General features: G+C 43.7%; 1 protein-coding gene across 3 annotated transcripts in view; it reads right to left on the bottom strand.

The window, feature by feature from the left end:
• The window catches only part of HAGH (hydroxyacylglutathione hydrolase), a 32,487-nt gene that overhangs the window by 9,295 nt on the left and 10,641 nt on the right, over positions 1–12,551 (bottom strand). For all 3 annotated transcript variants that reach the window (XM_034420546.3, XM_034420547.3, XM_087878509.1), the window contains exons 2-3: positions 9,902–10,083; positions 8,075–8,139 (exon numbers count right to left, since the gene is read on the bottom strand). In XM_034420546.3, coding sequence (XP_034276437.1) covers positions 8,075–8,139; positions 9,902–10,083 — 247 coding nt within the window. The remainder of the gene's footprint in view (positions 1–8,074; positions 8,140–9,901; positions 10,084–12,551) is intronic.

The raw sequence follows: 12,551 nt of genomic DNA, 5'->3' as shown, positions 1-12,551 counted from the left end.
GTCAGCTGTTCATCTTCCCCCTCAGATTCAGACTCCGATGAGGGCATGACAGAGTTGGAAGTCAATGCTTCTTTTTCTTTTTCTTTCCCTATCTTGCCTCACTTTTCCCCCCCTTTTCCCTCCCCCCCTCACTGCCTTATTTACTTTTGAATTTCGTATTTTATAATACTTTATAACTTAATAAAAATGCGAACCATCAAGCCACCACTGGTGGGATTTATACAATACTGAAGCTCAATGCAAACAGGATCTGGGGGTCAGTAGAGGTATCCCCAACCCCTGGGCCCACTACTGGGCCATGAGCCGTTCGGAACTGGGCCACGGAAACGGCGAGTTTCTGTTTTAGTCCTCTTTCAAACCCACGGTCCTCTCCATCTCTTGCGGGACATCTGTGACTTTGTTGTGAGGCCCTGAAGTGCGGCAGTGCAGAGTTTGGGAACCATGGGCTTAAAGGATTTCCCCCAAATTTCATTTCAAAAGTTGTAAAACTCAAAATTCCCAACGATGGCCACAGCCTACCCTGAAGGGTCTACAACAATTTGCTGCGATCAACTCGCCACGGCCAACTTGCCACAACCAATGTGCCACGTGCACTTCGCCGCCGGACAAGAGTTACACTAATTTATTTTTATTTTATTTTATTTCAAATTTATATACCGCGCCTTCTCCCGAGGGACTCAGGGCAGTGTACAGCCAGATAAAAACATACAATACAAACATTAAAAACAATTAAAAGAATATATATTAATCTGGCCCCAATTTAAAATGACAAACCAATTAAAAATATTTAAAAATATGTTAAGCCAGCCCGGCTTGCTGAAAAAAGGAAGTTTTAAGGGCACGGCGGAAGGCACCGAGGTTTTGGATTCTCCTTATCTCTGGGGGTAGCTGGTTCCATAGGGTAGGTGCCCCCACAGAGAAGGCTCTCCCCCTGGGGGTCACCAGCCTACATTGTTTGGCTGATGGCACCCTGAGGAGGCCCTCTCGATATTTCTAATATCGAAGAAATGGTGGAATAGAATCATCGAAGAAAAGATGCAAAAGGAAGAGGGACGGAACGAAATGTGAATGGCAAAAATGGAACATTGGATTACCTGAATGTCCATTTTATGATCGTTGTGACGACATTCCTCAGTTATGGGAACCTTCACTCCTTTGATTTGTTTTACTGAGTGCTTGTCAAATATTTATCTCCCTCTGCAGTATGGTTCCGCCCCTTCCTTCTGCGCATGCTCAGTCTTTTCACGAAGTCTAACTCCATCAGATCTGAAGAATATACTCAACGGAACTTTAACTGCAGAGGTGAAAAAAGAAAGACACCCCCCACGACCACCAGGCAATACGCCAAGGGTGGGACGGAATGTCGTCACAACGATCATAAAATGGACATTCAGGTAATCCAATGTTCCATTTTCATGCATCGTTGTGCCGACATTCCTCAGTTATGGGATATACCCAAGCTTAATAATTTAGGGTGGGAATTACTCCTTGTCATTGTCCTGGCTTCGTGGGGAGATTATTGATTGTAAAACTCTTCTCCCGAACGCTGCATCAGCTGATGCAAAAGAATCTAATCTGTAATGTTTAACAAATGATGAAATAGATGACCATGTAGCTGCCTTACATATTTCGTCTACAGATGCCTGTGTAGCCCATGCAACAGAAGTTGCAGCACTGCGTGTTGAATGTGGTAACACTCTTCCAGGTAAACTTTCCCCTTGTGAACTATATGCCACTGATATACATGCTTTAATCCAGCGCCCCACTGTATTAGAAGACACTTTCTTACCCATTGTAGAAGGTAAGTATGATACAAATAGTGCTTCAGTTTGTCTAAATGATTCAGTTCTTTTTATATAACGCCTTAATGATCTACGTACATCTAGTGTGTGCCACATTTTTTCCTTAGGATGTTTAGGATCTGGACAAAAGTTTGGTAAAATTACTTCTTGAGCTCTATGGAAATATGAGTTAATTTTTGGTATAAATGATGGATCTAATCTAAGTACTACTCTGTCTGAGTAAAAAATACATAAATCTTTTCTAATTGAAAGAGCAGCTATTTCTGATATTCTGCGTGCAGATGTTACTGCTATTAAAAAGGCTAATTTTAAAGTTAGATATCTCATACTTATAGATGCCAGTGGTTCAAATGGTTTTTTTGTTAATGCTTGTAATACTAAATTCATATCCCATGAAGGATATCTGTGAACAATAGGAGGTCTTAAATTCATAGCTCCCCTTAGGAAGGATTTAATTCTCATATCTTGTGAAAGAGACTTCTTACTTGGTCCATCTATGACTGTAGCCAATGCTGCTACTTGTCTCTTCAATGTTGAAGGAGCCAGACCTTTGTCTAAACCAGATTGAAGAAATAATAGTACCTCAAGTACTGTTGCTGATGTAGGATCTACGTGATTTGTACTACACCATTCTACAAATGCCTTCCAAGACGCATTGTAAATACGCGTAGTAGATGGTCTTCTGGCTGCTTGAATAGTTGCGATTACTTCTGAAGGAATATGATCTTTTGTTAATCTGGACCTTTCAAGCGCCAGACGGTCAATTGTAACCAGTCTGGCTTTGGATGTCTTATTTCTCCTTGAAGTAGAACTATCTGATTTGGAGGAATTCTCCAAGGGTTTTCTATTGAAAGGTCTAAGAGGTCTGCAAACCATGGTCTGCGAGGCCAATAAGGTGCTATCAATATCATGTCTGCTCTTTCCTCCCTCAATTTGTGAATTACACTCTGAATTATTGGGACTGGAGGAAATGCATACAGAAGTCCTTGCGGCCAAGGAGACCTTAGAGCATCTTGGCCTTCTGCTCCTTGAGTTGGAAAACGCGAATAAAATCTTGCTAACTGGGCGTTTTGATTTGTAGCAAATAGGTCCACTATTGGTTGACCGAATCTGAGAGATATCTGTTTGAACAGCTTGGGATCTAACATCCACTCTGATTGGTCTATTTTGCCTCTGCTTAACCAGTCTGCTTGTACATTTATTTCTCCTGATATATGTTCTGCTTTTATCGATAAGACATGCTTCTCCGCCCAAGACATGAGGCGATCCGTTTCTTCCATTAGAATTTTTGATTTTGTGCCTCCCTGACGATTCAAATGTGCCTTTGTTGTCATATTGTCCGTTAAAATCAGGACATGTTTGTTGGTCACTTGATGTTGAAACTGAATTAACGCCAGGCGCACTGCTCGTAATTCCAACCAGTTGATTGGTTGGTTTTTTTCCCACGTAGACCAAATCCCTTGCGCTATCAATGAATTGATATGTGCACCCCATCCATAAAGGCTTGCATCCGTTGTTAACGTTACTCGTTCTGACTGTAGAAACAGAGAACCCTTCTGAATTGCCTCTGTTATCCACCAACGTAGGGATATTTTTACTCGTGTTGGTACCACCACTTTGTGAAGAGAATCCGCTCGTCTTTGCCTTTGAAAGGGTAACAGAAACCACTGAAGATGGCGCGTGTGGTAACGAGCCCATGGCACTATTGTAATTGCAGATATTAACTTGCCTAGAAGTTGAGACAGTGTTAATAGTGCAGTTTTCTTCTGAGATATTACTTGCAGAACTAAACTCTTGATGCTGTTTTGTCTGTCTGGAGACAGGTAAACTAATCCCAGTTCTGAATCTATGATTGCACCTAGGTGCAATAGTCGAGTTGTCGGTGATAAGTGGCTTTTGTCCACATTGATTGTAAAACCGTGGTTTTGTAGAGATTGGATGACTAATTCTCTGTCCCGACATGCCTGATCCTTTGACGTTGACAAAATTAAAATGTTGTCCAGATAACATACTAGACGTATTGGGATAGACCTGATATTGGCCGCTACTGCCGCTAACAATTTCGTAAATGTTCTTGGTGCAGAAGAAAGGCCAAAGGGCATTGCCCTGTACTGAAAGTGTTTGTCCGCATATGCAAACCTGAGGTATTGTCTGTACCTTGGGTGGATGGGCACATGTAAATATGCTTCTTTGAGGTCTATGGATTGCATGAGATCTCGTTGTCTTACACATTGTAGAATTGACTTTAGTGAATGCATCTTGAATCTTCTGTATAGAACATTCACATTCAGCTGCCTCAAATTCAGAATTCCCCTCCAACCCCCTGAGTTTTTTGGCACCAGAAAAAAGATCGAATAAAAACCGGTTTGAATTTGGTCTTTTGGAACTTCCTCGATCGCCTTGATTTGTTTCAGGTGCTTGATCTCGAGATTCATCAGATTTTGTTGCAATGGTTGAGTTGACCAAGGACATTGGATGAATCTGATAGGCGGGTTTGAGGTGAATTCCAAAGTGAGGCCACTGGTTACAGTACGTAAGATCCATGCATCCGTTGTTGATTCCTCCCATTGGTGATAAAATAGTTGAAGTTTGCCCCCAATGGGAAGGGAAGAATTCGAGTCACTTGCCTCTACGAGATTGACGTGACATCGCTCCTCGAAAAGGTCTTCTGAATGATGATTGGCGGCTGCCTCTTCCTCGAAAGGAATTTCTATTACTCGAGTATGAGGAATAGTAGGGTTGAAAATTACCACGTTGTGTGTAGGTATTTGAATTCCCTTGATCATATCGAAAAAACTGTCGTTGAAAGAGAGAATATCTGCGTTCTGGTCTTCTATACAAGGAGGGTAAAATTTTCTTTTTATCCCTGCCTTCTACCAGAACCTGTTGCAAGGACTCTCCGAATAGAGACTGGCCTTTATAAGGGGCTGATGTGAGCCTCCATTTTGACCGTGAGTCAGCTTTCCAGTGACGTAGCCAAAGAATTCTTCTTGATGTTACAGAAGATGCTAATGCCCTGGAAGCAAATTTGGCAGCATCTAATGAAGCATCTGCAGAGTACTCTGCAGCTGCAATAATTTTTGATACATCTTGTTGAATCCTAGATTGTTCAGGTGGTAATCTATCTCTTAATTGTCTTAGCCAAATAAGAGAGGCCCGGTTAAAAAATGATGCAGAAACTGCAGCTCTAATTGCCCATGCCGCGGCTTGATGAGTTTTGCGACATGTCATTTCAGCTCTTTTGTCTTCAACTTTAAGACCTTCTCCAACTTCACTGACTAACACAGAAGATGACGTAAGTGTTGCCACCGGTTCATCTACTAATGGCAATTGCAACAATTCATCCAAGTCTGGTGGAGAGCAATATAATTTTTTATCAAAGCTATTAGGGCCAGAAGTTGAACTGGGATGATCCCAAGATTTTTTAATAATTTGTGAAAATAGATCTGGGCATGGAACAAAGTCCAAATCAGACTTGTGTACTTTAAACAAATTATCATTGGGGTTCATTTGAGTATTAGGATCAGATGACTTATCTAAATTTAGACCCATATTAGTAGCTACTTTTGCTTTATGTAGCAGTGACTTAAATAAAGATGGTTTGAAAAGACCTTGAAATGCTGGTTTTTCTGGTGTCATGTCTTCTTCATCCTCTGATAATTCAAATTCCTCTAACTCTGTGTCATCCCCACAGCTAAAATATTGCTGTTTAGGAATTGATTGAGAATGATATTGATTACTGGTAACTGCACCAGAATGACAAGGATAGCTGGTTTGTTGCAAACCTGCTTGGAATATTTTAGAAATGGCATGTGTAACCATTGTTTGAAAATCCACTTCCTGACTACTGTTTTGAATATCTTCCCCCCTAAGCCCAGCAGCGGTTGGGGTGAAAGTGGCTTCAGGAGGACCTTGATTTAGTGAATTAAGACCTGAAAAATTGAATATTTATCATAAATTGTCCTTGTTGTTCTCTAAACATAGAATCTTGTGACTGAATTTCTTCAGTTTCCTCATTAATCTGATTATTGTCATCAATAAGTTGTTTATTATCAGACATTTCATAATGATATGTGTTAGAAGCCGATTGTGCAGCACACTTGGCTTTGGTAAATTGACGCTCTAAAGCTTTATGTCTACGTGTTTCCATCTTATTCATTGTTTTAATAATGTCATCAGACAATGAATTGGCAGACTGTTGAAGCTGTGTCACATTTTTTGTTTTAGCTCGTTTTTTTCTAAATTGCTGAGGAGAATGTACTTTAGGAGGAGAAGCGACCTGTTCCAGGTCAGATGATAGATTATCGTCTGCCATATTTAATTAAAGATTGTATTCAATCAATATAATAATAATAATAATAATAATTAATTTTTAATTTTTTTAAAAAATATAATTAATTAATTAATTAATTCAAGGTATAATAATATTTTTTATCAAACAACAATTAATTAGAGCAACTTCCCTGAGATGAACTTCTGTCAGTTGATGTAAGCAAATGATGAACGAAGTTTTGACAGTTAAAAAATGGCTGCGCTGTCAGTTGCTTGCCTCAGCAACTGTCAGTTTAACGAAGATTCCTCGAGCCCAACGTTTCCGAACTGATCTCTTGTGGTATATTAATAGTATAACACTCGAGTGTATAACTTGAGAAAAAAATCACAACTTTCAAAAATAAGTATGCCTGGCTCAGGCAGGAACTTTAAATAGTCTGTCAATTTTCTTTAAATTTAAATAGATTCTTTCATTAGGAGTCTGAATCCAACATCAGAAACTCCTTCGCCACTAATAAATAACGAAACTTCAAAGGTGTTATTGGATACTGAAAACACTGTGGCTTAAATAAAAAAAGCAGCTTTCAAGCGTTACAATGTAGCTCAATTAAAACAGAAACTTCCACATGAGACTGAAAGTTACTTTAGAAACTATGTAGCCGCTGATAAGCAAGAGAGGGCTGCAATAGTATTAACGTTATTCAGCAGCTGAAAAACACCTCGGCTAAATTAAAGAAACACCGTCCAAACCACAGCGGATCGCTGCTGACATATCGGCAAGGCGGCTAGCAGCCCCTTAGCGCCGCAATTTAAATCGGCAAGGCGGCTAGCAGCCCCTTAGCGCCGTAACTTTAAGCAAGAAAAAATTTACTTCAGTACAGACAGCAAATTAATCAGACAGCTTCCAAACCTCTGCAGGTCGTTGTTGATTGAACGGCAAGGCAGCTAGCAGCCCCTTAACGCCACAATTTAAATAGCGATCTTTTTTTTCTTTTTAAACAATTGTAAAGCTGTCAAGACAGAAGCCATTAACGCAGCCCTCTAATAAATTATAATAATAATGATGATGAATTAGACAGATTATCTGTAGAACAAAAAGCACTCTAGACCTATTGAGTCAACTGAGTGAAAAAGACTGAGCATGCGCAGAAGGAAGGGGCGGAACCATACTGCAGAGGGAGATAAATATTTGACAAGCACTCAGTAAAACAAATCAAAGGAGTGAAGGTTCCCATAACTGAGGAATGTCGGCACAACGATGCATGAAAATTAAAAGGATTTGTTAAAAAATTATTTTAAATAATTAAATTGAATTGTTAACTTGTCCTGCAACAAATTGTCCCTCAGCGAGTTGTCCCATTCCGTTCCACGAAGACACGCTTGGTGAATAGTTAATTTGAAAAGAAGTCAGTATTTCTTTCCTCCCTAGAAAAGCCTTTAGAAAATTACTACTTCTAGAGTTCCTTGTCTGAGATATCTCATGTTGACAGCAATAAATGAAATGGGATGACATCTGCAGTTGCAGATCTAACCTAAAGTTGTCAATCTCGTGGCCCAAGGGCCGGATGCGTCACGCTCTGGCCACGCCCACCCCCAGTTTAGCAAAGGGGGGGAAGTCGCAGTACATCCCGTACATGAGAACCAGCAAATATCGCCTCTGGCTGGCCCCAGAGTGGGGTGGGAATGGAGATTTTGCAATATCCTTCCCCCAGGAGTGGGGTGGGAATGGGGATTTTGCAGTATCCTTCTCCTGCCATGCCCACCAAACCACACCACACCACGCCCACCAAGCCATGCCCATAGAACTGGTAGTAAAAAAAATTGAATTTCACCACTACCCTGATCTAACCTGAATCAGCAGCCCAGGAGAACGTGTTTACAGGCTGGGCCTTATTCTTTGCGTGGGGAAAACCCTGGTTCACCAAAAAAATAGGGCTGCCCCCTCGCTGCCCATTGCTACTCGGGTCCAAAACTTTTTAAGCCATGAGATAAAGGATTACCAGTGGTGATGTGTAGTAAGCACAGTGGTCAGTTTCACTCCATGCTTCTTGGCTGCATCCACAACCTAGTAAAAACAGTGAAAAGCAGAAGTATTGTTATTATTACTACTACTGAGTGTGTTTTTTCCCGGAGGGACCGGTCTATCAGGGCAACCTGGTCTACCCAAATATGGGACGGAGCATACATACTGCTTCCGCTTTCGCCTTTCAGCCCCAATCCAGGAGCCTATGCAGGCAGCCGCTTTCGCGTATTGAATTTATAGTTACCGACAAAGACATAAAGGGAGACTAGTACCCTGTTTCTCTGAAAATAAGACCCAACCGGAAAATAAGTCCTAGCATGAATTTTCAGGATGCTTGTAATATAAACCGAACCCCAAAAATAAGCCCCCGTTAAAATTGTCAGCCAGATGGGTGCATTTAGCACCGTATTTTCCCCAAAATAAGACCTAACCAGAAAATAAGCCCTAATGTGTCTTTTGGAGCAAAGGTTAATATAAGACCCGGTCTTATTTTCTTTTCGGCCCCAAAATAAGCACCAGGTCTTATTTTTGGGGGATGTGTTGCCTGCTTACCTTAGGAACACCACAGTCACACCTCCCATGACCCGACACCTGTCGCCCCCCTGCCTGACTTCTGTGGCCGCTGGTGGCCATACGCCGCGTGGCTCATCGCGTCGGTGCAGCCGCTCGTGGCAGGACGCTGAATGGTGCGTTGTGCCGTTACGCATGCCAGTGGCGGCACCAGCGCAACAAATCTCACAGCATCCTGCCGCGAGGGGCGGCAACGGTGTAATGAGTGATGCGCCATGTGGCATCCGGCCACGAATGGCTACAAATGGCTACAGAAGAAGTCGGGCAGCGGCTCAACAAGTGTTGGGGCGTGTGAAGCCTGGCTGTGACGGTCGTAAGGTAAGTGGGTACGGGGCACATGGGGCAGCTCCACCCCCCACGTCTCCGCCTCACTCCACCTCGTATAATCAGATGATGGGCGGGGCTTAACTAGGCCTTATTTTTGGGGTAGGGCTTATATTAGGGGCAGGCATGAAAATTGGGCTAGGGCTTGTTTTGGGGGTAAGTCATTTTTTCAGAGAAACACGGTATTAGGAAACATATATATCGAACTCTTGCTCTCCAAAAGATAGGATGCTTGTCTCTGCCAACGGATGCCCATGAGTCCCAGTGGATATTGTGGTCCGCCAGCAGCCTGCGGAGCTGGCAACGGAGTCAGACAGTGAGGAGGCTGGGGAGGAACATGGGCCAGTCCTGGAGTCTGGGGAAGGCCCGGACGAGGGCTCTGCATCGGAGGCAGAGTTGGGGTCAGGGCCATCTGGGAGTGATGTGCGGATTCCGGAGCCCCCAGTCGGACAGTAGAGAGGCAGAGGAGTAGGAGGAGTCTGTTCCTAGTGCGCGAATGTGCAGAGCTGCCAGAAGGCAGGAACAGTTAAAACAAAAGGGACGACTTGGGAGTAAGGCCTGGAGATGATTGGCTCCTCCCGTAAGTCTTAAAAGAGGAGCAAAGGCACATGGGCCTTTTGCAGGAAAGCAATGTTTTTAATTCTGTTCCCAGTCAGCATCTCTGTTTGATTCTGGACTCCATGTGGCTTTGCCAAGTAGGTCTTTGGCAGCGTGTCAAGGGAGATAAAGGTTGGTGATTATCTCGAACGACTTCACCCGAAGGACTTTTTGCAACTAATTGGGACTCAGCTGTGAATGAACGTAATTCATTGTTGCAATAAAAGAGATTTTTGGGACTACTTGTGTGTTTTAATGACTCAGCAAGCCAAGGTCACAACAGAGGAAAGTGAGATGGTCCAGAAGATAATACCTTTTGGGGCTGCACGGGGTCAACAATGGCTGCTTCCTTGGTCTCCTCATCCACGAGGAGGTACATATAGTTGTCTGTGAGGGCTGGAAGGATTTCCACCTTCATGTTGGCTTGCGAGATGATCTGAGAAGGCCGCCGCTCAAATTCTGGATGGACAAAGTTGACTTGAAACGAGGAAAAACCTTTGGAAGACAAGCAGCCAAGTTAACTTTTCCCACAATAGAAGAAAGCCTTTATCATTTAGCAGAATTAGAAGGGACCTTGGAGATCTTCTAGTCCAACCCCCTGCTCAGACAGGAAACCCTATGAAAATTCAGACAAATGGGCATCCAATCTCTTCTAAAAAAGTTCCAGTGATGGGGCACCCACAACTTCTGGAGGCAAACTGTTCCATTGGTTAATTGTTCTCACTATTAGGAAATTTCTCCTTAGTTTATTTATTTATTTATTTATTTGTCAGATTTATATGCCGCCCTTCTCCCGTAGGACTCGGGGCGGCTCATAACAATAAAACAACCCGACCATAGATAAAGATTAAATAATATTAAAAACCAATTTAAAATCCCCAAATCCCCAAGTTAAAATCCACGACAGATCAGGGAAGTTGCTGAAAGAGCCATGTCTTTAGGTCGGCGCGGAAGGTGCGGAGGTCGGGGGCTGTCCAGAGCCCGGTGGGCAACCCATTCCGGAGGGTCGGTGCGACCACAGAGAACGCCCTCATCCTGGGGACCGCCAGCCGACACTGGAGGACTTCAACTCCCAGAATTCCCCAGCCAGCAAAGCAAAGCTGGCTGGGGAATTCTGGGAGTTGAAGTCCTCCGGCTTAAAGTTGCCAAGGTTGGAGACCCTGTTTTAGGAAGCAAAGTTCCTTCCTTCAGAGAAGTCTGGCCACCATCTACTATCCCTAAATATTTTCTTTTGGATGTGTAATGCAGAACCACACAGAGATTCTCCCCAGGAGCTGCAGGTATGACTTGTGGGGCCTCCAGAAACCCCACAGAACCACAACCCTGACCTGCAAACTTTGAATGGGATAAGAAAAAAACATGAAAACAGATTAATAAGTACCCAGGGAGAACTTCTGCTGGCTAGATGATTAATCACTTGCTATCATCTCATGGCAGACCAGCAGCTGCTCTGTGGACTTGAGATAGGAGCAGTCATGCCTGGAGATGCAGAACAGGGAAGGCAGGATCTCCAGGACAGGATCTCTTAAGACGGGATCAACCCCACTTGGAAGACCAGACCAGGACATGGACTTCAGAGATTGCTAAAAGTATGGGACCCTTCAAGTCTGACAGTGTTAACCTCTTCGGAAGTTGTGGAAGCTTCATCCCTGGAGGCTTTCAAGAAGAGATTGGACTGCCATTTGTCAGAAATGGTGTAGGGCAGTGATGGCGAACCTCTTCGGCATTGAGTACTCAAACCGGAATGTATGTGTGCCAGGGGTGGGTACTACTTACCTTTACTACTGGTTTGCAACGGGGCCACATGCGTGTAGAAGCGCATGCGTGCCGGAGCCCCGGAAACTCGAAGACCAGCTGGTCGGTGCGCATGCACGTGATGGCCATTTGGTCTTCTCGTTTCTTCGTGTGTGCCGGAAACCCGGAAACTCGAAGACTAGGTGGTTGGCGCACCGACCAGCTGATCTTCGAGTTTCCGGGGCTCCGGCACGCACGCCAGCTGGTTTTCGGGTTTCTGGGGCTCCGGCACACATGATCACCTGGCTGGCACACGTGTGTGCTGGAAACCAGAAGAGCAGCTCTATAGCGTCGTTTTGAGGGTCGGCATTATCAAATCCGGCCTGATCAAAAGCACAATTAAAAACCCAGAAGAAAAACAAAGTTCCTTGTAAATAAACAAGTAAGCATTCACAGCCCCAGCTACCAGGAACCGAATTTAGAAAAGTATTTCTAAGCTGGTCATTTGAGGGAAATGCTTAACTGGCACAGCCTATTAAAAGAGAACTTACGGATTGCCTTAAAAACCTGTGAATCACTCACTTCAGCCCCAAACAGTCCCTCTTTGCTGTTCCTCGCCTTGCAAGCCTCTGATATTTTTTTGTCTCCAGCCGGTTCTGGGTTCAGGAGGCTGGGGATGATGATGCTACCACGAGGCGTGACAATCCGGCTGGTTAGCATGGCTTAACCCAGCTGGCCTCCGCCCAACTCCTTCTCACTCCCAGGGAACGGAGAGGGGTGGAGTGAGACAAGATTCCCAACTTTGATTGTTGTTTTTTTGGTGACACCTATTGAGGTGTTGTTTGTAGAGGCACCAGCCCAAAACTTCACAGGGCTTGGAAAACAAGCCCGGCTAAGAAAAACAAAACGAAAAGCAGAACAAGTCAGGGAAGAACCTCTTATGCTTCTCTCTTTTCAGGCAGCCTTTCCTTTTTGAAATGCAAGAAGTCCTGGTGGCGCAGCAGACTAATAGCCTGTTATTAACATTCAGCTGCCTGCAATTACTGCAGGTTTGAATCTCGCCAGGCTCAAGGTTGACTCAGCCTTCCATCCTTTCTAAGGTAGGTAAATTGAGGACCCAGTTTGTGGGGGCAATAAGCTGACTTTGTATAAATATACAAAAGTATGAAGGCTATTGCTTAACGCATTGTAAGCCGCCCTGAGTCTCCGGAGAAGGGCGGCATATAAAT

Source organism: Pantherophis guttatus, chromosome 14 (genome assembly GCF_059756535.1).
Source record: "Pantherophis guttatus breed Tessera chromosome 14, ASM5975653v1, whole genome shotgun sequence".
In the NCBI taxonomy this organism is placed as follows: domain Eukaryota; kingdom Metazoa; phylum Chordata; class Lepidosauria; order Squamata; family Colubridae; genus Pantherophis; species Pantherophis guttatus.
This window is presented reverse-complemented; position numbering and strand designations above follow the sequence as displayed.